This window comes from Leucoraja erinacea, chromosome 11 (assembly GCF_028641065.1).
Source record: "Leucoraja erinacea ecotype New England chromosome 11, Leri_hhj_1, whole genome shotgun sequence".
In the NCBI taxonomy this organism is placed as follows: domain Eukaryota; kingdom Metazoa; phylum Chordata; class Chondrichthyes; order Rajiformes; family Rajidae; genus Leucoraja; species Leucoraja erinaceus.
In genome coordinates, this window is record NC_073387.1 from 15,248,498 (window position 1) to 15,272,724 (window position 24,227).

The 24,227-nt window shown below is 43.0% G+C and overlaps 1 protein-coding gene across 4 annotated transcripts in view; it reads right to left on the reverse strand.

The window, feature by feature from the left end:
• p4ha2 (procollagen-proline, 2-oxoglutarate 4-dioxygenase (proline 4-hydroxylase), alpha polypeptide 2) overlaps positions 1–24,227 on the reverse strand; it is a 120,142-nt gene that overhangs the window by 75,162 nt on the left and 20,753 nt on the right. For all 4 annotated transcript variants that reach the window (XM_055642701.1, XM_055642703.1, XM_055642700.1 and 1 more), the window contains exon 2: positions 3,544–3,647. In XM_055642701.1, coding sequence (XP_055498676.1) covers positions 3,544–3,625 — 82 coding nt within the window. In that variant the 5' untranslated portion in view covers positions 3,626–3,647. The remainder of the gene's footprint in view (positions 1–3,543; positions 3,648–24,227) is intronic.

Here is a 24,227-nt window from a genome sequence, read left to right on the forward strand (position 1 = left end):
TTCGAGACATCTGGATATAGAGTCGCAGGACACGGTTCTTCACTGGAAGGATATGTTGACGGTTCCATCTGTAAATGGCTCCGTCCGCTTCAACCAGATAAGATCGCGGGTCTTTGGCAGGGCCGTAGATGTGACCCAGACGGCCATAGCCCTTGTTGGTCTGGAGGCGAACCACCTCTCCACTGGTGCGAGGTTAAGCGGCTTACTAGATTTGTTTCTGTGTATCGCGTTTGAAATGTAGTTGGTTCTGGACCGCAGGCGGAGAACGAACTTGTGGCTGGGACACTGGCAGGGGAGCGCGGGTTTGGTGAGACATCAGTCGCTTGGCTGGGGAACCCAGTATGGGATCCCTTGCAATGTTCCTTAAGTTGAGCAGGTCTAGGTAGACGTCCAATTTTGCAAGGTATGAACGCTCCATTAGTTGTTTTGCGCTTCGGACGGCTCGTTCGGGGAGTCCGTTGGACTGCAGGAACTCAGGGCTGCTGGTGATATGTCGAAAGTCCCATCGTTTTGCAAAATTTTTGAAAGACTGGCTGGTGAACCGTCTGCCGTTGTTGGGCAGAAGACGTGCAGGGGAGCCGTGCACAGAGAAGTGGCGCTGCAACTTCTCGATAACCGCTTCAGATGTAATGGTTTGGAGTAGATCGATGTCGAACCAGCCCAAATAAGAATCAACAAGAACCATCAAGTGTATTCCATGCCATTCCAATATATCGGTGGCTAACGTGGACCACAAGGGAGGAGGAACTGGGTGCGGCAATAAGGGCTGCTGCTGCTGATGTGGTGTCAGGCTTTTTGCAGACGGCGCAGCCTTCAATTTTGTCACGTTTGTACTTGGTCATACCAGGCCAGTAAAACATGCTTTGTGCCCGTTGTAGGGTTGCCTCCACGCCGGGGTGGCCCCTGTGAACAGCATTGAAGTACTCGTCCCGGAGGACAGCTGGGACAACTGCCTTGTGGCCCTTAACTATAATCCCGTCTTGTAACACCAGTTCATCGCGAACCAGGAAGTATGAGCGGATTGCGAAGGGGGTGTTGTGTTGTTTATCCGGCCAGCCACGCCGGATGACTGCAGACAGCAATTGTAAAGTCTCGTCAGCAGCCGTGTCAGGCTGTTCAAGCAATCAGTAGGAACATACGATACCTTAATTACTGAGAACTGGTTCTGTTTAGAGAGTTGTTGTTCGTTGGTTTTGCGTGGGGCTCTTGATAGCGTGTCAGCTATGTACATGTCCTTGCCTTTCTTATAGCCAATGTTGAAATCAAACCGCAGAAGCTGCATCATCATCCGTTGTAGGCGGGCATGGGCAGCGTGAATGGGTTTATTCAAAATAGTGACCGGTGACTGGTGGTCAGTTTCTATGTTTACTATTGGCTAGCACTACAATTGGCTATTAGGAAATAACCAATCTACATTGACCAATCACTGTTCCCCACCACATGTAACCAATCACACTGTTCCTCACCACATGGCCACAAATCATGCTGCTCCGAAAACCACAAAGAAGGAATATAATTGTATCCTTCTATTCTCTGCATGTACATCTGTCATTCCAAATACCTCTTAAATGTTGCTGTTGCATCTGTTTCTACCAGCCTCTCCCCAGCAGTACATTCCAGACACATACCACTCCCGGTGTCAAACACCTTCCCTCGCAAATCCCCTTTAAAAACTGTACACTTTTCACCTATGCTTCCTCCCGTAAACCTACATCCTCTAACATTTGGCATATCAATGCTGGGAGAAAGAGTGTCCACCCTATCTAAGCTTCTCATAATCTTTTATACTCCTAGCCAATTGTAGTAGCCATTTGGCCTGTTTTGCATGTCATTGAGGATGGCATGTGTCTTTAAATTTTAGACTGCCCGTTATATTGTGGGTGGGATTTATGACGTGTTTGTGGGCGTGTTTGGAGCTTAGAAGCTTGCGCAGAAGTTTAGTTTTTAGATTAGTTTGGAGAGACGATGGGGAAGGTTAACCCTTCGACCACGTGGGTCCATGCCAGGTCATGCCAATGTTACGAAGACACGAGGAGTTTTGTAATGTTTAAAGTTGCGTTGGAATTCAAGGAAGATTGCAGTAACGAGTCGGAAGAAACTTTGGATGTATCTTACTGTTTACCATCAACAATAAAGCATTTATTCATCAAAAGACTGTGTTTTTAAGCCATATCTGAGAGGAAGCTCTGAAGGACACCCCCTTCAACCATTCTCATCCAAATAGCGGCTAGGGTGCTATTTACCTGAAAGATATGAAAATATGCCGCTACACCGATTGCCCTCAACCTGCAATGCTCAATGGGTAGTAAACAATCCAAATTTGTCCAGCCTTCCCTCATAGCTCAACAACCAATTTTCCCAGCGTCCTTTGTTCCAGAGCCTTTCTGGATTATCCATTTTGCCAGACCAACAGAGGTCACGGCCTGTGAGAGGAGTCCAACGGTAATGGAATTGTCGGCCTAGGCTGCTAGAAAGCCAAGGTAGTGGTCCTTAAAGTCAGCCTTGGAAGTTGACTATGGGAACGGATCTGCCAGCTATGGCCTGGCCGGAGTTCCAGACCCCCGGCCACAAGGATCAAATTTGACCCATTGAACGGTGCACAAGTCCAAATAAGGTTGAGATCAGCCTGCCTGGGTGCCACTTTTTCGGGGAATTTCTGAGGAGGATTCCAAATGAGCTCTCGTATTTTTGTCCAGGGCAAAAGTGGTGCCGGACCACCAGTTGCCGGAAAATCGGTGGTGGATCTGTAGTCTCGAATCGAATCCAATCCAATATACAAGATGAGCACAAAAACCTAGGCCAATCTTCTAGTGCACTGAGGAGTGCCACAATTGGGAACACTGTCTATCAGGTTGATTTAAAAGGATCCCAATGCAGGATAATGAAAACCAGCGGTGGAGATTTTACTAATGTCTTGACTGGTGCACGGAACACTACGATCTACACATGCACCCGCTCATAAACAATATATAAATTGGACATTACAATTCGTCAATTCAATTGCAAAATAATGCTATGTTTCTCTATTATGCAAATTAAAAATCATTTCCACCACCCAAGAGATTAATAAAAGTAATTTCCAAGAATTTCACATAATTCTGAAATTTTGACCAGGCATTTCCTATCGCCCATTATTCCTGCATCCCCCACAGAGAATGATGCACTATTTAGAACAATGCCAGGAAGATTTGGACCACCATTATGGCTTACTGACTCTTATACTCAATGCTCCAACCAATGAAGGCAAGCCTTATTTACTAACCTTATGCCAAATTCAAGACACTTTCCTAAGAATACAACACAGCAGTTCTGAAGCCTCTTGAAACCAACAGAAGAGGTTTTGAAGATTGGCCTTTGTCCATAAGCACTGTATGATCATTAACAAAAATAATTCAACTATTACAATGCATTTTAATTGAAACTGATAGCAGTACAACTATACCATTTCTGGCTTGAGCCAACAAAAATGACTGCAGAAATTCCCAGTGGCAACACAGGTCAGGAAAACTTCCTCAAAAATATGAACATTCCAATAAATCTTACCTATGGATGTGAAGAATTCTGCTTTTGCTTGCCACACATAGCACCAGTTTATCCATAGAAAGGAGAGCGTCGCGTATCTCATGTTCAAAGACTGTTGAATATTCCTAAAGAATTAAAACACATTATTAGATCATCACTATTCAATTTAACAGCATTCCAGCCAACTCCACATGGATCAAAGTAACAATACTGTTTGAGACTAGTGACAAGTCAAGGCTGCTAATTCTGCTAATAGTTTTGATTCCACCTGTCACCGATTTTTAAGAAACATCAAGGTATTTCACGAGGAAACGTTGTTAAATATTGGCCAGCACTAAATTCCTATATCTGACTATTTCCTTGCAATTTCTAACAGCAATGTATAAAAGTAATTACAGTAAGCCCTCGTAATAATGGACTGGGGGGGGGAGGATGGTGTCTGTTAGGTGTAGGAAGGAACTACAAGGAGGTGTTCAACAAGCAGGAATTCAGAGAGTGGGGAGCTGCAGAGTCCCCAGATCCTCATGCAGTGCGTCAGGGCCTGGCCTGGTACTCAACGCTTTCATGCTGTTCGCTCTCTCTACTCCTGCATCTGGAAGTATGTCGTGTTATAACCAAAATCTGCTATATAGAAGTCTGCTATTGTGAATGTTTACTGAATTTCATTTTTCAAATACATACCGTGGCTTGCAAAAGTATTCATACCCCTTGAACTTTTCCACATTTTGTCACGTTACAACCACAAACGTAAATGTATTTTATTGGGATTTTATGTGATAGACCAATACAAAGTGGCGCATAATTGTGAAGTGGAAGGAAAATGATACATGGTTTCTCAAATTTTTTTACAAATAAAAAACTGAAAAGTGTGGCGTGCAAAAGTATTCAGCCCCCTTTACTCTGATACCCCTAAATATAATCCAGTGCAACCAATTGCCTTCAGAAGTCACCTAATTAGTAAATAGAGTCCACTTGTGTATAATCTAATCTCAGTATAAATACAGCTGTTCTGTGAAGGCCTCAGAGGTTTGTTAGAGAACATTAGTGAACAAACAGCATCATGAAGCCCAAGGAACACACCAGACAGGTCAGGGATAAAGTTGTGGAGACGTTTAAAGCAGGGTTAGGTTATAAAAAAATATCCCAAGCTTTGAACATCTCACGGAGCACTGTTCAATCCATCATCCGAAAATGGAAAGAGTATGGCACAACTGCAAACCTACCAAGACATGGCCGTCCACCTAAACTGACAGGCCGGGCAAGGAGAGCATTGATCAGAGAAACAGCCAAGGCCCATGGTAACCCTGGAGGAGCTGCAGAGATCCACAGCTCAGGTGGGAGAATCTGTCCACAGGACAACTATTAGTCGTGCACTCCACAAATCGGGCCTTTATGGAAGAGTGGCAAGAAGAAAGCCATTGTTGAAAAAAGTCATAAGAAGTCCCACAAGTTTGCCACAAGCCATGTGGGGGACACAGCAAACATGTGGAGGAAGGTGCTCTGCTCAGATGAGACCAAAATTGAAGTTTTTGGCCTAAATGCAATACACTATGTGTGGCGGCAAACTAACACTGCACATCACCCTGAACACAACATCCCCACTGTGAAACATGGTGGTGGCATCATCATGCTGTGGGGATGGATTTTTCTTCAGCAGGGACAGGGAAGCTGGTCAGAGTTGATGGGAAGATGGATGGAGCCAAATACAGGGCAATCTTGGAAGAAAACCTGTTAGAATCTGCAAAAGACTTGAGACTGGGGCGGAGGTTCACCTTCCAGCAGGACAACAACCCTAAACACACAGCCAGAGCTACAATGGAATGGTTTAAATCAAAACATATTCATGTGTTAGAATGGCCCAGTCAAAGTCCAGACCTAAATCCTGGCAAGACTTGAACATTTCTGTTCACAGATGCCCTCCATCCAATCTGACTGAGCTTGAGCTATTTTGCAAAAATGTCAGTCTCTAGATGTGCAAAGCTGGTAGAGACATACCCCAAAAGACTTGCAACTGTAATTGCAGCGAAAGGTGGTTCTACAAAGTATTGACTCAGGGGGGCTGAATACTTTTGCACGCCACACTTTTCAGTTTTTTATTTGAAAAAAAAATTGAAAACCATGTATAATTTTCCTTCCACCTCACAATTATGCACCACTTTGTGTTGGTCTATCACAAAATATCCCAATAAAATACATTTACATTTGTGGTTGTAACGTGACAAAATGTGGAAAAGTTCAAGGGGTATGAATACTTTTGCAAGCCACTGTAACTACACTTTAAAATTGTATGTGAAACATATTGAGATGTCCAAAGATCAGAGACACTAGGTTACTCCATCTTTTTGTATCTATCTTTGGAGACACTATGTTAAATGGCCTCAAAGGACCTTGGAGCATTTATAATCTTGCTGTGGAGATGGAGTTGCAAATTAGTTCAGAAAAATGTTGAGCACACTTCTCAGTGTCCATGTATCCTGGAATTACTCCAATGGTGTTTTACTTGGGTTAGCTTGTTTGTTTTGGCACAAACCTTCGCAAATTACATCAACAGTCATACAACATGCAAACTGTGTCTGCAAGGAGATTTCCTCACCTCATCAACAATATTGCCTTAAAGTTAATCCTGACTGTCGACACCTATTCAAAGGGACATGGGAATAAGATTAGGTCAGAGCTTCAAGCCTATTGTGTTGGTCTGGAGAACAATAGTTTGCCTTTATTTACAGAACAATGATATTTTACCAATAACGTAAGAGGCAAAAAAATATCAGATATAAGAAATAAGAATAGATATGCGGAAACATTTAGCAGCATAGAGCTGTAAAGAATCCATCATCTGCAGATACAGGAACAGGTTTAACTTTTCAGATTGATGACCTATCATCAGAACTTTGTTTGCCTCTCCATAGATGCCACCTGACCCACTGAGCATTTCCTGCACTTTTAGTATTTAGTTGAACATCGGTCAATCTGTTCTTCTGAAAATAGGTTATTTATAAATGGCGTTGCATGTCCCCATTGATATCTGTTGTGCATCTATGACCTCAAGTACAACCTCACACAAATAGGCTGGTTTGCCCTTGAAGGTCAAGGTCATTTTCAGCCTAAAGAAGGGTCTTGGTTCAAAATATCATCTATCCAGTCCCTCTGCTGCCTGACCCACTGCCTGTTAGATTCCGGCTTCTGCAATTGTTTATGTCTCACTCTCAGCGTCATGGCCTTTCGATTATTCCAGGCTGCACCAACTGAACTCAGTGGATCACTGCAACATTAGCAAGGATCACTAGACTCCATACTCATAGAAACATCACCCTCTTTGCATTCAGCCTACATGTGGAATGGAACGATCATAAACACTCCCCCAAAATGATGTTTTTGGAGACTGCACTCATGTCCTTTAGAGTCATCACTGATAATGTCCAGTCAAGAGTATTTAATTGTCATATGTACTCAAGACAAGGGAATTCTATCTGAAACCCTGGAGGATCTCCATGATTTTCTAACACAATGGACATGTCTGCCATGGGTAGTGATCCTTACCAACCTATTCAGGTTCCTTAGATGTCCTGGAGCACCCTTGCACCAACACTGGAACATCTATTCATTCATATCAGAATACAAAGAGACATTTTTTTTAAATAACTGACTGCAGAGATTTCACCTGTTATACCAAATACCAACAATGACAAAAACTTTCAACACATCAATAAGAAACACTAATGAGATGAATAACACAACTTTCATCAGAAAACTCAACAGGATCAATTGGCCAGGGTGGGTCATGCTTTTGACATTGCGTTACAGGGGAACTGAAATCACTGTGTTTAATAGGATTGCACAAAGTTTGGACACAATTACTGCTGCTTTGAAACACATTGAGCTTCCACACCTCAACAGTGAGAAAACCAGCTGCATGTTTCTTCCGTATTTTTGGCATTTGCCTTCTAGTAGAAAAACACAACAAAACATGCTGCATGTAAAATACCCAGTGAACAACGTCACCCAAATCTAAATGCATAAAAAACATGTTCTCAAATGAAGAGCAGCACTATTGCTGAAAGTCAGTTGGTCCACTAAGAATCAATAGCAGTGTGGTTTGAAGGACCTTCTAATGTTAAAGATTTATTTTTGATCTCTGCTTCCAATACCATCAATGAAGATTCTATCCTTGAATGTTTCTGTAAAGCAGTTGCAATCTCGATTTGCATCTACTTCTTACAGTAAAATCAGTCCTCAAATTCACCAGACCACTAAATAAGCAACAATAACAAAGCAAGCGAATGACATCCAATCCATTGGAACATTGCGGAGAAACCTCCAAAATCTGAACAAATGCACTTGATGCATTCCTGATAAACTGTACAGACAGTCAGTGTTGCGTTGATAACACTGATTAGTTAGTAGATAACCGTGCGAGACGGCAGTGCATTGCCATCTACAGTATCACTGATCTCACGCCATGGCATACAAACTGCAGTGTCAACAACCCAGCCATGAAACAAACAGCAAATCGATCACAAAATAATGAAAGCCAACTTGCAAATTAAGCATGTGAAAGTATCAAATCTGTAAAGCATACTATATGCAACATATATCAATATTGGAAAAATCAGAATTTAGTCCTTTTCAGCCTCCAGAATAGAGTTCTGGTGGAAAGAATGTTATTATGTTCAAACTTATCATAACACTCAAGTGGCTACATGTCCAGATCCTCAATGACTCTCCTGCCAAGCAAAGGAATGCAAGGAAAGTGAAACGGTGATAGCTCCTATCCATAGACAGAAACAGTACAGAAATAGGTTCTTCAGGCCACTGAGTACATGTCCACCACCGATTTTTAAACATAATTGGTTCAAGAACATTTCAGAATTATTAATTTAGCCAGACCAATAGAAGCCATGGCCTCCAAGAGTAGTCCAACAGTAACAGGACACTCTGCCTAGGTCGCCAATGGACCCGACCTGCAAAGTTGGCCTTGGAAGTCGGATATGGGAACGTATCTGCCGTGGCCAAGGTTCCAGAGCCCCGGCCGCAGGGAGCAAATTCCACCCGACGCTATTAGAGTCCTGAATTATAATTTTCATTAAATGGTGTGAATTGTAATTTATTTAGGAAGGTAAATCTTGTCTTATTAACATTTACTTTGTCTTCAACATGACTCTTGTTAGTTAATCTGTCAACCTCCACCTGTCTATAGACAACTCCTTGCGTGCCTGGATCAACTATCATCCATTACAAACAATCCACCAGGCAAGGTCAAATAATTTCCTCCCTTCTGCAATGCAAAGGAATGCAAGGAAAGTTAATTATATTATATGGTTAATTTGCAGTGGAATGGAAGTTTATTATTCCTGCATGTTTAATATTATTCCTATATGTTTAATCCCAGTTTCAATTGAACTATCGATGATCATCAAGGGTCATCACTCTTGGTAATTTTGACTAGCAGTGCACCAAGACTACAAGCTTAAAAATGCGGAAATATTGAAATAGAACTCAGTTAAGATGCAGAAACAAGGAACGGGTTTAGTTCAGTCTGAAGAAGGGTTTTGGCCCGAAACGTCACCTGATCAGTCTGAAGAAGGGTTTCGGCCCGAAACGTCACCTATTTTGTTCGCTACATAGATGCTGCTGCACCCGCTGAGTTTCTCCAGCATTTTTGTGTACCTTCGATCTTCCAGCATCTGCAGTTCCTTCTTTAACACGGGTTTAGATATGACAGGTTTGGCGGGATATGAACCAAACGCGGGCAGGTGGGACTAGTTTAGCTGGGACATGTTGGTCGGTGTGGGCAAATTGGGCCGAAAGGCCCATTTCCACAATGTATCGCTCTATGAACTACAGATGCTGGTTTACCAAGGAAAGACAAAAAATGCTGGAGTAACTCAGTGGATCAGGCAGCAACCTTGGAGAACATGGATAGTTGTCCTTTCGGCTCATGACCCTTCTTCAGACTGATTGCAGGGGAGGGGGGAAGAAAGCTGGAAGAGTGGAGGGCAGGACCAAAGATCCTATAGCAGAGCAAGATGGGTTACTCTCACGCAAAAGTGAGGTACGTTCATGGGCGGATTCATGGGTGATTGTATGCCTCATTTTAGCAACCAGCCCCCGCCATCTTGTTCCGCCATCTTGCTCCGCTTTCTTGCTTCCGGCCAAAGTGAGTGCGGGGCCCGGGGCAGCGAGGAGAAGGAGTGCGGGGCCCGGGGCAGCGGGGAGAAGGAATGCGGGGTCCGGGGTGGCGAGGAGAGAGAGTGCGGGGTCCGGGGTGGCGAGGAGAGGGGCATAGTAGGGGGGGGACATTGTAGTAAGGGGGCAGGCGAGAGAGTGCCGGGGAGGGGATAAGGCCTAGTGTGTGTGAAGTTGCAGGGAGTTTTACAATGTTTCTTATTTAATGTCCCTTGTCTAGTCTGAAATAAAGTTCATTATTGGATTAGAAGAAATATAATTGTGTGCGTTATATACATTTATATAATTTTCATGTATGTGTGTTTATAAACATTTTATTCTTTAACAAGAATCAACAGAATTATGAACTAACAGAATTATGAATCTAACCTTATAATCACGCACAAAAAGTCCCCCCTTGTCAATCACCCTGCGAGTCGGGTCAGTTCCGGTTACTACAAAATCAACTCAAACACTGCTTGTGAGCCATTTAAAAAGAAATGATTTAAAAAACATTAAAAAAGACAATTACCAGAATCAAATTTTATTCTTGACAAGAAGTTTGAACTGACAGATTTATGAATCTAATCCACACAAACTGTTGCCCCGCAACATTGATTACAGTGCGAGTCGGGTCGGGTTAGGTAGGCTCATGTTGCTAAAATGGGCGTGGAAAAATGCCCATGATCCCCTCCATAGCGTACTACACGTCAGTCCATTGCATTTAGCAGGAGTAGCCTATCTTGCTCTGCTATAGGATCTTTGGGCAGGACAAAGCATGGCAGGTCATAGGTGAACACATGTGAGGGGAAGGGGTTGGACAAAGTGCAGAGATGGACAAACACAAGGTGTGAGACAAAGGGATTAAAGTGTTTTGAATTGTTAAACTAGAGGATTGACAAGTTGTCAATTCTGTAAACCAACCTCAGCGAACCTTGCCACTCCGGAGCTCCAGAGGGAACCAATAACTTATGAAAGGCAAGTAACATTTATCCTGAGATTGAAAACAGAAAAAAAATGCAGGTGCTGTACATCCGTCTCCTGTCCCCCCCCTCCCTGCAACCCATTTTCTCACTTTCTCAATACCAATCAATTCCTTTGATCTGGACTGTTTCTTGTTCCTTTTTCCATGGATGCTATCTGATCTGCTGTGTGTTTCCAGAATGTTCTGTTTTTATGAAACTTTATTTGCATCATCATCTAGGATAAACCTTCTTTTTTTTTGTCTTGTTTAATATGTAGTTTTGCTGTGGGTTTTATATTGTTTATATGTGGGGGGGGGGGGGGGGATGGGGGGGGGGGGGGATGGGGGAAACTTTTAATCTCTTCCCTGCACGGGAGACCCGACCTTTTCCCTGTTAGGTCTCCGTTGTCATTGGGGCCTAGCACCGTGTAGCGGCCTCCTGCCGGAACGACCTGGGGGCTCCAGTCCCGGAGCCTGCGGACTTACCGTCATGGGGCTGGCCGGCCTCGGGACTTACTATCGCCCACCGGGGGCTTTAACATCAGGAGAGGATGGAGAGCAGGGAAGAGACAATACTTTGCCTTCCATCATAGTGAGGAGATTCACTGTGATGGATGTCTGTGTGAATTGAGTTGGTTGTGTGTCTTGTAAATTGTTTCTTTTTGTTGTATGGCTGCAGAAACCAAAGTTCCTAACGGAAAAATAAAGTTCATTGTATTGTATTGTATTTCATCCTCTGCCATCAATTCCCTGTAGAGTCAAGTGCAACAGAAGATACAAGGAACTGCAAATGCTGGAATCGTGAATAAAACACAAAGTGCTGGAGTAACCTAGCGGGTCAGGCAGCATTACCGAAGGACCTGGATAGGGAACCTTTCGAATCGGGACCCTTCTTCAGACTGAATACAACAGGACTGAGTGGTTAAATCACCCACCTCAATGTTCTGACATGATCTCCCCACCAGGGGGAGATGATAACATGAGATCACATCTCCCAACGATGGCATGGACAATATGGACCCACCCTCAGGGGGAGGGGAGGTCTGGAAAAGTGGTCCTTGGATCTTAACCATCACTCAACATGGATAGAACAAACAAACAAACAGACATCACAGAAATCACCATAAGGTTAGTCACTTTATTTTATATTTTTACCGGCAGGTTGGGATGGACAGATACCAAGAACATCTGGGCCCCCCCAATGTTGGTGGACAGATGGGGCAATAATGTTTCAACCAATTGTTTCAACACCGAACCACTTCAATCAGACACCTATTCATTTGCAAGATTTACCTTGCAAATGATCTTCAAAACATGGCATTAATCATTAATCATTTTGGAGCTCAGTGGGTTTGATATTTCTCTTTAATTTCTAGAATTTGGGTTCTAACCCAAATTAAATTCTCTCTCCAGAGGAGTGGGATTGATTGATTGACTGAACGATACAGCCTGGAAACATACCCTTCAGCCCACCGAGTCCACGGTGACCATCGATCACCTGTTCACAATAGTTTTATGTTATTACATTTTTGCATCCACTCTTTACACAGTGTGAGGCTATGGCTCTACGCCACTGTGCCGATTTATCCTGAAAAAGATGACAATTGCACTCCAACTTAGTGGGGAAAAACATCTAACTTCTTAGACGTAGCGCTGTAAAGAAATCTCCACAATGCATTCTCCATTGGAAGGCTGCAGTGAAAAAACAGTCAAGTGTGACTAAAAGAATCACCACAAACACCATAGGCTAAAAGGTCCACTTCACTGCTGAACTGTTCGATATGTTCTACATCCTTCTCCTGTGGAGGACCATATTGACACTATTTTCATCTTAATAGAGCCTGTGTAACTTCCTGCATCTAAAAAAAGCACTAGAGAACTATATTTATATCCACATCCTGTAATCTTGCTCAGTATAGAATTGCAGGCTATTTGACTACCAAACGTGCAGCAATTTACTTTCATATGTCTTGGAAATATTTGGTTGTTTAAATTTAGTCGAGGATCTTCACAATCATCATTCAGTTATTGTAGTTTCAGAACTGATTGGCTGCCACCAGTGAAATTTAAAGTAGACTTGTTTCTTCCTATATATAAGATACAATTTATTCTGAAGCAAGCATTTTTCTCAAGCTTTGCAAAGAGTGTGTATTCAAAGGCACTATACTTCTCCCAGTTGTGAAATGTAAGTCTTGGAGCACAGCCAAATCCCCATAATGGAATGGTAATGTTAATTCTTCTCATTTTGATGACGTCATTTGCCTAGTCTGCATATGACAAAGCTTCCATACACGTGGAAACAGGCACTTCAGCCCAACTTGCCCACAGCGACCAACATTTCCCATCTACTAAAGTCCCACCCGTCTGCATTTTGGCCCATATCCCTCCAAACCTGTCCTATCCTATATACCTAAATTAGACATAAAATGCTGGAGTAACTCAATGATTCAGGCAGCATCTCTGGAGAAAAGGAATAGGTGTTGTTTCAGGTTGAGACACATCTTAAGTTCCTTCCTACACACACTATCATGTACTTGTCGAATTGTTTACATGTTGCAATAGTCCCCGCCACAACTACCTGCTCTGGCAGCTTGTTCCATACACCCACCACCTTTTGTGTGATAAAGTTACCCCTCAGATTCCTATTAAACCTTTCCCCCTTCGCCTTAAAATGTATTGAGGAAAAGGGGATAAGACTGCATGTTTAGAAATTATCATAATGCAGAATTGTTCAACTGATTTGGAGAATCTATGGCAGGGAAAGAGAGGCCTTATTGATTGTGGTCTGTGCCACTTTTTAAACTCCAAAAATTAGGCTTTAATCCCATGAATAGTTCATGCTCCGTTCTCCTGCATGTCTGCACACATGTTCCCTTTAACTGCATCAATGCCAAAGAACAGAAACTACTCCACGTTCCACATTCTTACACTCTCCATAAATGGTCTTATGAAATCCCTTGGGGTTTATTAGGTTTTTTTATTGTCACATGTACTGTGATACAGTGAAAAGCTTTGCTTCGTATGCACTCCAATCAAATCAGATAATGCTGTACATAAATGCAATCAAGCCACATTCAAGTACAATTGGTAGAGCAAAGACAATGATAAAGACTGCAGAATATAGTTCTCAGCATTGTAGTGCACCAGTCCCAGCCACAAAGTCCAATGTCCGCAACGAGTTTGAGGTGAATCAGAGAGTACCCCAGCTTATGGACCATTCAGAGTCTGATAACAGAGGAGACAAAGCTGTTCCTGAGTCTGGTGCTGTGTGGTTTCAGGCTTCTGTATCTTCTACCCGATGGGAGCAGGGAAAAAAGGAATGACAGGATGTGGAACCAGTCTTTCATTATGTTAACTGCTTTTCTGTGGTAGCGTGAAGCATAGATGCAGTCAATGGTGGGGAAATCTGGTCTGTGAGATAGACTGGGCTACATCTACAACTGCCTGCAATTTCTTGCAGTCTTGACAAAGCTGTTCCCAAACCAAGCTGTGATGCAACCTGACAGTGTGCTTAACTGACTGTCCTGTATTCACTGAACCGCATGCTACTAAACAACATCTCTATCAAACCTCTCCTAAACTTTAAAGACATTTATTAATTCATCTTTCACTCCTTTCCATGAATCCCAAGCCTGTAAGCTCTTCAGTGCCTCAAAAAGGTGCCTTATTGTGCCAGCAGTTTTGAGATCACAGCAGTGATTGTTGTCCATAATGATCATAACATTGGACCCCAGTGCCAAATATACATGTCCCTAGTGTGTGTATGTAGTATAATAGGGAACCAGCATTGTACAGCGTATTTTAAATGTAGCTTAGCCAAGAGTTCATCACAGATGAATTACATCTCTAATAATGTGTGGAAAGAAACTGCAGGCGCTGGTTCATAGCGAAAGTAGACACAAAGTGCTGGAGTAACTCAGCGGGTCAGGCAGTATTTCTGGAGAAATAAGATGGGTCGGGACCCTTCTTCAGATTGAAAGAAGAGGGGAGCAAACTGGAGGTAAGAAAAGGTCAGAACAAATCAGGACCAGCATCAGATGACCAAGGGAAGGGTGGAGCCCACAATGGCTCATTGTTTTTTTTTTTTGTTTTTGTTTTTTTTTCCCACAAAAAATTTATTCAATTATTAAAAAATAATATTTACACTACAATAAAACAAGCCAGAACCCACCACCATAAATACAATACAAACATATATCCATAATAAACTATTATACAATTATGATACAATCCTTATTGAGGATACATTCAACACCCTGCGGAGCCCAGCGGTCCCGAAACTCCCTCAGGGTGCCCACAGACAGGGCGTATTCCCTTTCTAATCCCACCCGGGCACGGACGTAACCCCGGAAAAGGGGCAGGCAGCTGGCCCGGGTAGAGCCCTCCGCCGCCTGGCGCCGTGACTCGCGGATGGCCAGCTTGGCACAATGGCTCATTGTTGGCTGGGTAAGAGGTGAAAGCGAAGAAATACAAGGATGCGGAACAGTGGCACTAATAGGATGACTAGGTGGGGGAAGTGTGTGGTGGGGGTGTGGGTGGAGAGAAGGGTGGGATTGCAGGGGTTACTTGAAATTAGGAAAATCAATGTTCATACCACTGGGTTGTAAGCTGCCCAAGCGAAATAAGAGGTGCTGTTCCTCCAATTTACATGCGGCCTCTCTCTGCCTGCCCTACTGAGTTTAGTTTAGTTTAGAGATACACGGCGGAAACAGGCCCTTTTGCCCGCCATACTTGCACTGACCAGTGATCCTTGCGCATTAACACTACATAATACACACTAGGGACAACTGACAATGATACCAAACCCAATTAACATACAAACCTGTACATCTTTGGAGTGTGGGAGTGTGGGATGATCCCGGAGAAAACCCACGTACAAACTCCATACAGACAGCACCAGTGGTCAGGATTGAACACCCGGGTCTCCATAAGGTAGCAACTCTATTGCTGCACCACCGTGCTGCCTCTACTCCAGCACTTTGTATCTATCACATCTCGAATAAGCTGCACATACAGTACTGCAGTCATTGCCAGCAAAGGCCAAATACAATGTTAGCCATTATGCATTATTTTTAGTGTTGCCTTGTTAGCCAAGTCAGAAGGATATCGCCTCTGTTTACAAGCTTTACCAATCTACATGTAAAGGGCGATCACAATCATTTTGGCATTTGTAGAAGTAGAGTTACCGTGCCACATCACATCCTTTAAACATTCCCAGAACCAAATTTTTAAAGCTTTAATTTCTCACCATCAATCAAATTTATGAGAAGTACTAAGCTTTCATCTCATCACTATTATTTATACCACAAATACAAACATATTAAGTGGAGAATAATTGAAACAACTTGCTTTTGGGAAGTATGTCATTGCGACCACATATAGCATTCCTGAACAAATTAGCTCCACATGGTTTGGCCTATAAGAATAACTACATAAATTACATCACCATCTCGATACAGCATTGAATGCAGCACTGTCCTTATTTGCCTGTCGCAGTGGAACACAAAAACACTTGGAAACAGTTCTGCCCAATTCCGCTGGAAATTGCAGAGTGTTATGGATGTACCCAGTCCATCACACACATCATACTCCCGACCACATGCACGTGACGCTGCCTCGGGAAAGCAGCCAACATAATCAAAGACTTTTCCCACCGTAGTCATCGCTTCTTCTCCCCCTTCTGTTGGGCAGAAGATACAGAAGCTTCAAAGTTTGCACCATCAGACTCAGGAACAGCTTCTTCCCCTTTTTTAAAATGAGACTTTTGAACTGTACCTTCCATTAGCTAGAGTCCCGGTTCTCCAAACTACCTCATTGCGGACATTGGATTTCTTTTCTCTAGACCGAAAAAACGGATTCTGTTCTCTGCGACTTTCTCTTTGCCTATAGTACCTGTGTTTGGCTTGATTTTATTAATGCATAGCATTATCTGATTCGCTTGGATGACACCCAAACAAAACCTTTTCATATCGGTACATGTAACAATAATAAGATTAAATGAGACATATGTATTCATACTCACGGACATCCCAAAATTAGTATATTTGACATTGAAATTTGTTCTCAGAATGTTTGGGGGATGGGGGGGGGGGGGGGGGGGGGGGGTGGAGGAGGGAGAATTAAAATTGCTCTGTAGATTTAACCCAGAGTAGATGTAGTGCACTTGGATTACACTCCCTTCCTTTCATCAGTCATTCTTCATCACGCATTATTGCTTTTTGTAGATGGCACGTGTGGACTGTGCGCCGCAAAGGACTAGTCCTCGAGTTCTTAGCTTCCTTGCCAAGTGCTACACACTGTTACCATTGGGGACCATGGAAGTTGTGTTGTTTCTCAGGGAAACCTGAGCACAGCTTCTCAATGAAGACCATGATCTACTGTAACCATGAGCGTTTGACGGCCTGGAGTTTAGAAGAATGAGGGTGGACCTTCTTGAAATGTACAGAATAGTGAAAGGCTTGGATAGAGTAGATGTGGAGAGGTCTCCACTCATGGGAGAGACTAGACCTAGGGGTCATAGCCTCAGAATTAAAGAGCTTTCTTTTAGAAAGATGAGGAGGAATTTCTTAGTGAGAGGGTGGTGAATCTGTGGATTTCTTTGCCACAGAAGGATGTGGAGGCCAAAGTCAGGGACAGATAGATTCTTGATTAGTACAGGTGTCAGAGGTTATGAGGAGGAGGCAGGAGAATGGGGTTAGGAGGGAGAGATAGATCAGCCATGATTGAATGGCGGAGCAGACTTGACGGAATGGCCTAATTTTACTCCTATCACATGATGTTATGATCACAAAAGCACTCATCAGAGGTGCATCAGTCTGCCATGTTTTATCTCACATATCAGAGCAGAATAATTGGCATTGATTTATTACTGTCACATGAACCAATATATGGTAAAATAAGTTTTGTTTTGCGTGCCTTCGAGATAGATCATATCATACATAAGTAGAAAAGGTAGTGAAAGAGAGTGCAGAAGATAGCGTTACAGAGAAAGAGTGGATTATAAAAAAGCGCCAGTGCCGCAACAAAGTAGATTGGAAGATTGAAAATACATCTTTAGCAGGTCCGTTCAAGAGTCTGATAACTGCAGGGATGAAGCTGAAGCTGTTCATGAATCTGCTTGAATGTGGTTTCAATCTTTTGTGTCTACTTCTCAACGGTGGGGGGTGGAGAAAGAGAGAATGACCTGGGTATCAGTGGTTCCTGATTACAAATTAACCTGAAGCACAATAATTACATCTATTGGGTTATTTCAAAAGCAAATCCAATAGTTCATTTAAACAGGATAATTAAAACAACATGCGCTAGGGAATTGTTATGTAATTATCATTACCGCCCACAACATTCTTGAATCGATTGGCTCCACATGTTCGAGCCTGCAAACAATACTTGAAAAATGGAGCAGGAGGAGGCCATTAGGCCCATCAAGCCAGTCACACCATTTAACGTGATTGTGACTGATCCATGGGCTCAACTCCTCTTCTAGGCCAAAGATAACTAACCAACAATAAGCAGCAAATCCCATTACAGGACCCCACACAAAGAAAGCAAGACTTTTGTCATCTGGAATAATCAAAAATGCATTCGTTGGTGCTGTATGTTTGCAATATTTGATTCAGACTGACTGACAATACAAACTGCAATAGTCCGAGTCATACAGCGTGGAAACGGGCCCTTTGGCTCAACTTGCCCATGCCGAGCAATATGCCCCATCTACACTAGTCCCGCCTGCCTGAGTCTGGCCCATATCCTTCCAAACCTATCCTAACCTAGGGCAGCACAGTGGCATAGCAGTAGAGTTGCTTCCTTATAGCACCAGAGGCCTGGGTTTGATCTTGACTATTGCCGCTGTCTGTACAGACTTTGTACATTCTCCTTGTGACCACGTGGGTTTACGTGGTGCTTCGGATTCTTCCTATACTCCAAAGACATACAAGTTTGTAGATTAATTGGCTTCGGTAAAAATTGTAGTGTGTAGGATAGAGTACAGGGTGATCGTTAGTCGGCACGGACATGGAGGGCTGAAAGGCCTGTTTCCATGTTGTGAGTCTACCCATTTTAAACCTGTCCCATCCAACTGCTCTGGAGCAAACATTTAGAGTAAAATGAGAATCCCTGCCCAGATACAAATGAATCTGCACTGTCTTTATGGTTGTAAAATGGCATTAGCAAACTTCTTATTGAAATCCTCTAAGAGGATAGAGGAATTAATGGTGGTCATTACCAACTTTTCTCATGCTTCTACCATGACCTCCAGAACTCTAACCCAGAAAGCTTCACTCATTCAAGAACTGAGGAATATGAATGTGAGATGAACAAATCCTCTTGCCCCTCCACTGGTGTCATGGAGGGAATAGAATGGTGGAGGTTTACACTAGAACCTGCAGAGGGAGCTAAGGAGCAGTGAACACATTGTGGAAGGGTCTGAAGAAGGGTTTTGGCCCTAAATGTTGCCTATTTCCTTCGCTCCATAGATGCTGCCTCACACGCTGAGTTTCTACAGCATTTTTGTCTACCTTGTGGAAGGATACCGCAGTTTGGAAATAGGTCCTTCAGCCCACTGAGTCCAAGCTGATTATCAATCACTGTTCACGTTAGTTATCCACTAACCCTCTTTTGCATCCACTCCCCACACAATACAGAACAAATTTTACAGAGGCCAATTAACCAATTATCCGGCACGTTTTGTGTGCTGCAGCAAGTAAAAATTTCATAGATCCATTTTGGGACAAATGATAATAAAACAGTCTTGACTCTTTGGGATGTGGAAGGAAACTGGAGCACCCAGAGGATAACCTCTCACAGCGAGAATGTGCAAACTCCACAATGACAGCACCCAAATTATGATTGAACCTGGGTCTCTGGCACTAGTGGGCAGCACAGTGGCACAGAGGCATAGTTGCAACCTTACAGCTCTAGACCCGGTTTCGATCCTGGCTTAATGGTGCTGTCGGTTTGGACGTTATCCTTGTGACCATGTGGGTTATCTCTGGGTGTTCCGGTTTCCTTCCACATTCCAAGACATGCAGGTTTAGTGTTGATAGTGTGCAGGTTAGAACTGGTGCATGGGTGATTGCTGGTCGGCATGGATTCGGTGGGCCGAAGGGCCTGTTTCCACGTTGTATCTCTAAACTTACACTATGAGCAGCAACTGCACCAGTTGAGCCACTGTGTGCCTTCAAGCAGAGAGTTGCGAGACAGGAGTTGGCAAGGACGTGAGTGTCCTCTTCAAATGCCTGCCTATGGGGAGACCTGCAAAGCAGCCAAATGCTTCCCCCAGCTCTCATCACAAAGAGTGCACTTTCCAAAAATCAAAGGATCCCCATCACTGCATTTGTGCTTTTTTTACACCTGTAACACAGCAACGGCCGAGGTGATAAACATCAAAAGTAGCAAATCAAAGGGTGACAAGGCCAGGTGTCTAAGTGTCTAAGCCCAACCTTGCCTTTGACTTTGCAAGTGCCAGCTCACATTAGTGCTTTCAGAGGTCACACATGTAAGTGAGGAATGACTAACAACAATGTCCCGACAATAAACGTTGGAGAGTGTGATTCCCACGAGGCCTGCCTGGAGACAGCTTTTGGAACCAGCTTTTTGTCAGAATTTCTTCCTAACTTTTTTATTAATTTCGCACCCAGTGAACGTGGAACCATTTTCTTTCCCGCAGCATTTCTGCCACGAAAGTCTGAGAGGGAAGTTACAGAAACCATATATTTGGATGTGGTGACTGTAATCCAAAAGATAGACACAAAATGCTGGAGTAACTTAGCGGGTCAAGCAGCATCTCTAGAGAACATGAAGAGGTCATTAAATGCTTAAATAACTGAGCGGGTCAGATTCCAGTTTTGAAGCTCTCTGGAGAACATGGATAGGTGATGTTTTGGGTCGGGACCTTTCTTCAGACATTGTGCGGAGGTGGGTGGTTTCTGGAAGTAAGAATAAACAACCCAAACAAAGAGCCGGCAACAGAACAGATGACTTTAGGCACGGAGGCTCCCCGATAGGCCAATTGTTGGCTGGAGAAGGTGTGGGCCCAAGAGGGATACATCATTGCAAACTGTGGAACTGGTTCATGGACTTTAAGAGACAAAACGTTGGAGTAACTCAAGAAGATCAATTTATTTGAAGCCTGTTTATCCAGAGCTATGAAGATTACAGACTATGATTGATCAAAACAAAAAAATAACCAGGTCCTTTCAATAATTCAGCTTTGGAACCGTCATCACGGTCTTCTGGGAGTGAACAGCACCCATTGTCATTTGGATTAAAATACAGGAAAATCTCTCCTTCCCTTCCAGTAATTATACCTTATTATCAGTCTTATCAGTGTTCCCGACGTGAACATTATCTACCAGGTCCGGTGTTCCCGATGCTCTTGTACATTGGCGCAACCAAGTGTATACTCGGCGACCATTTTGTTGAACACTCGTGCTCGGCCCGCCAACTGGATCTCCCGGTTACGAACCACTCTATCTCCCCTTGCTATTCCCATACTGACCTTTGTGGGCTGGGCCTCCTTCAGTGCCAGAATAAAACCGCACTAAATAGGAGGAACAGCACCCAACGGTATGAATGTTGAATTATCCAATTCTAGGTAAATTCTACATAAATGTCCCTCCCTCTTCTCACCCCCCCGCTCTCGCACTAAAAGTCGCTTAACTAGATCCACAGTTCATAACTATTCATCCCTCTTGGGCTCACACCTGTCTCTAGCCACAATTAGCATATCAGGGAACCTCCTTGCCTGAGGTAATCTATTGCCAGCCCTGATTTGTCCTGTATTTCTTTGCTCCAGATATTTCCCCCACTCACCCTACCACAATCAGCCGGAAGGGTTCCCCCCTGAAATGTCACTTGAATCAATTTTCTCCAGAGATGCTGCCTGTATGCTAATGTCACTCCAGCATTTTGTGTCTATCAGTCTTATGTGTTTTAATGCCATTCATTACAATATGGTGGCAGTATGGTTATTATATCAAGCAATCATTGTGAATTTTCAAATCTGTGGATGCCTACCAAAACAAACCTGTTCATTATGCTTGTAAATTAATTTCTAATCATACTTCATTCTTACAATGCAATTAATTAAATAGCAAACTCATCAATTTTCCCAACTTGGTTTAACATAACCAAATTTCCACTGCTCTAATAAGAGTATTTTAAAACGTATTGAACTTTTTTGTTTGTTTACTATATATGTTATTAGGTATTATGTTTACAGACCTGTTATGCTGCTGCAAGTAAGAATTTCATTATTCCGTTTCGGTACGTATGGCAATTAAACCCTCTTGACTCTCAGTCTACTTATGTTTTGTTACTTCATTTGAGTTCCCATTATGCCCATGAACATCAAAAATACTGTTAGCTGATGGAACACTCAGTCACAGTGCAAATAGACGGCTTCATGAAAGGATTTTTACTACCCATTTTATTTCACGCACAGAAGTCTTTGCATTGATGAGATGTCAAGAGCATCAGTGGAAACCATGTATTCTGAAAGGTATAATGCACAGTTTGCTCATCTAAATCAAACACAAAGTGATTGCAAGTGGGTTACCTTGCCATTTTACAGGGATCTATTGCAGACTGTTAAGGCTAATTTCCTGACTACAAGTGCTTCAAATTCTGAGCTGGGTAAAAACCAATGATTTGTACAAGGACTCTGTGTGAACACCTCCAGGGACTCAGGATATCATGCCGAGGAGGTCAGGAAAGCAGCAATTTACAGAGTCAATCATCGCTCCCAAGAAGATCAATATAATTTAATGATGTACTGAGGACCGACTCAAGGGAGGCAATTTTCATGTTTGAATCTAAACTGGTGGATGTAGCAAGCGGAGAGATGCACACTTACAAAATGTTTCAAGTGAAAATACAACAATGATATCCGCTTCATTGGCTCCATCAACAATTCAGTTTGTACAGCATCTTCAATTCAGTAAAGCATTCCAAAGGGCTTTACTAGAAATTCAACAAACATTTTTTCTCACTGAACCACAAAGAGATATTAGGAAATGTGACTCAAAGCATGGTAAACAATGCAGTTTGAAGAGAAGTAAGACAAATAATCATGGCTGTTTATTCAAGGTATTGACGTAATTGCAAACTAATAATCACACGGCTTAACAAGAAATAACACATTTTTTAAAATCATTGCTTCGTGCAAACCCAGCCTGTAACATCTCAGGCTTTGGTTTATTATCGTCACAGGTACCAAGATACATTTAAATATTATCCAATCAAATCAGGTAATACTGTAAGAATACAATCAAGCCAAATTAAATACAAAAGGCAGACGCAAGAAAAAAAGTGCAGACTATAGTTTCTCAACATTGTAGCATAACAGTTGCAGAGAAAAAGTCCAATGCTTGTAATGAGGTAGGTTGGAGAATCGGGTCTGTACCTTTGTTTATGGAAGGACTGTTCTAGTGGTATGTGCTTTCAAGCTTCTGATTCTTCTGCCCAACGGGCGTGGGGAGAAAGAACGACCAAGGTGAGAAAGGCCTTGATCATGTTGACTGCCTTTCCAAGGTAGCATGAAGTGTAGACGGAGTCAACGGTGGGGAGTCTAATCTGTGTGACGGAAGGGCTACTTCCACAACTCTGTAATTTCTTGCGGTTTTGGGCAAAGCTGTTCCCAATGCAAGCACCAATGCTACCTGACTGTGCTCTCTACATTGCATCTGGAGAAGTTTGTATGTCGTTGTGAGATGTTGAATTTCTTCATCTCCTGAAGATTTTAAGATGTTGGTGTGCATTTTCGATTGTCACTTCAATGTGGTTGATCAATGACAGATTGTTTATAATATTTATGTCAAGGAATTTATCCATCTAGATAATAAGGACACCAACGTCAGACTGCTATTTGTTGACAAAGGCTCTGCCTTCAACACCTTAAGCCCAAACAAACACATCTCCCAACTCCTGGACCTAGGAGTCAGCGCCCCCTTCTGCAAATGGATTCATAGCCCAAATCAACAAGGATTGGTGATAAAACATCCTTCAGGATAATCCTCAATGCCGGTGCCCACAAGGTTGCATTCTCAGCCCCTGACCACACGCTACATACACTCCATTTAGAAGTTTGCAGCTGACACCACAGTACAGGCCCAGACCTCAAACAATGATGAGATGAAGTACAGAAAGGAGATGGACAAGAGAAAAACCTCACCCTGGATGTCAGCAAAATGAAGAAACGTGTTACTGACTTCAGGTGGCAGGGTGGAAATGGTCGTGGGCTTCATGTTCCGATGCATAAATATCACCAACAATTTGTCCTGATTCAACCACATTGACGCAATGGCCAAGAAAGTGCGCCAATGCCTCAAGAAAATATTGCATGTCTCCAATAATTCTTATCATTATCTACAGATGCTCCATTTAAAAATATCCAATCAGAATGAATCCGACCTTGTTTGACAAATGCTTTGTCCCATTTAAAAACTGCATGCTGGAGAATCGAAGGTTACCAATCTATGGAAAGGAGATAGGCAACGTTTCGGGCCGAATGATCGGGGGCGGGGGTGGGTGGGGACAAGAAAGGGAAAAGGAGGAGTAGCCAGAAGGCTGGGGGATGGGA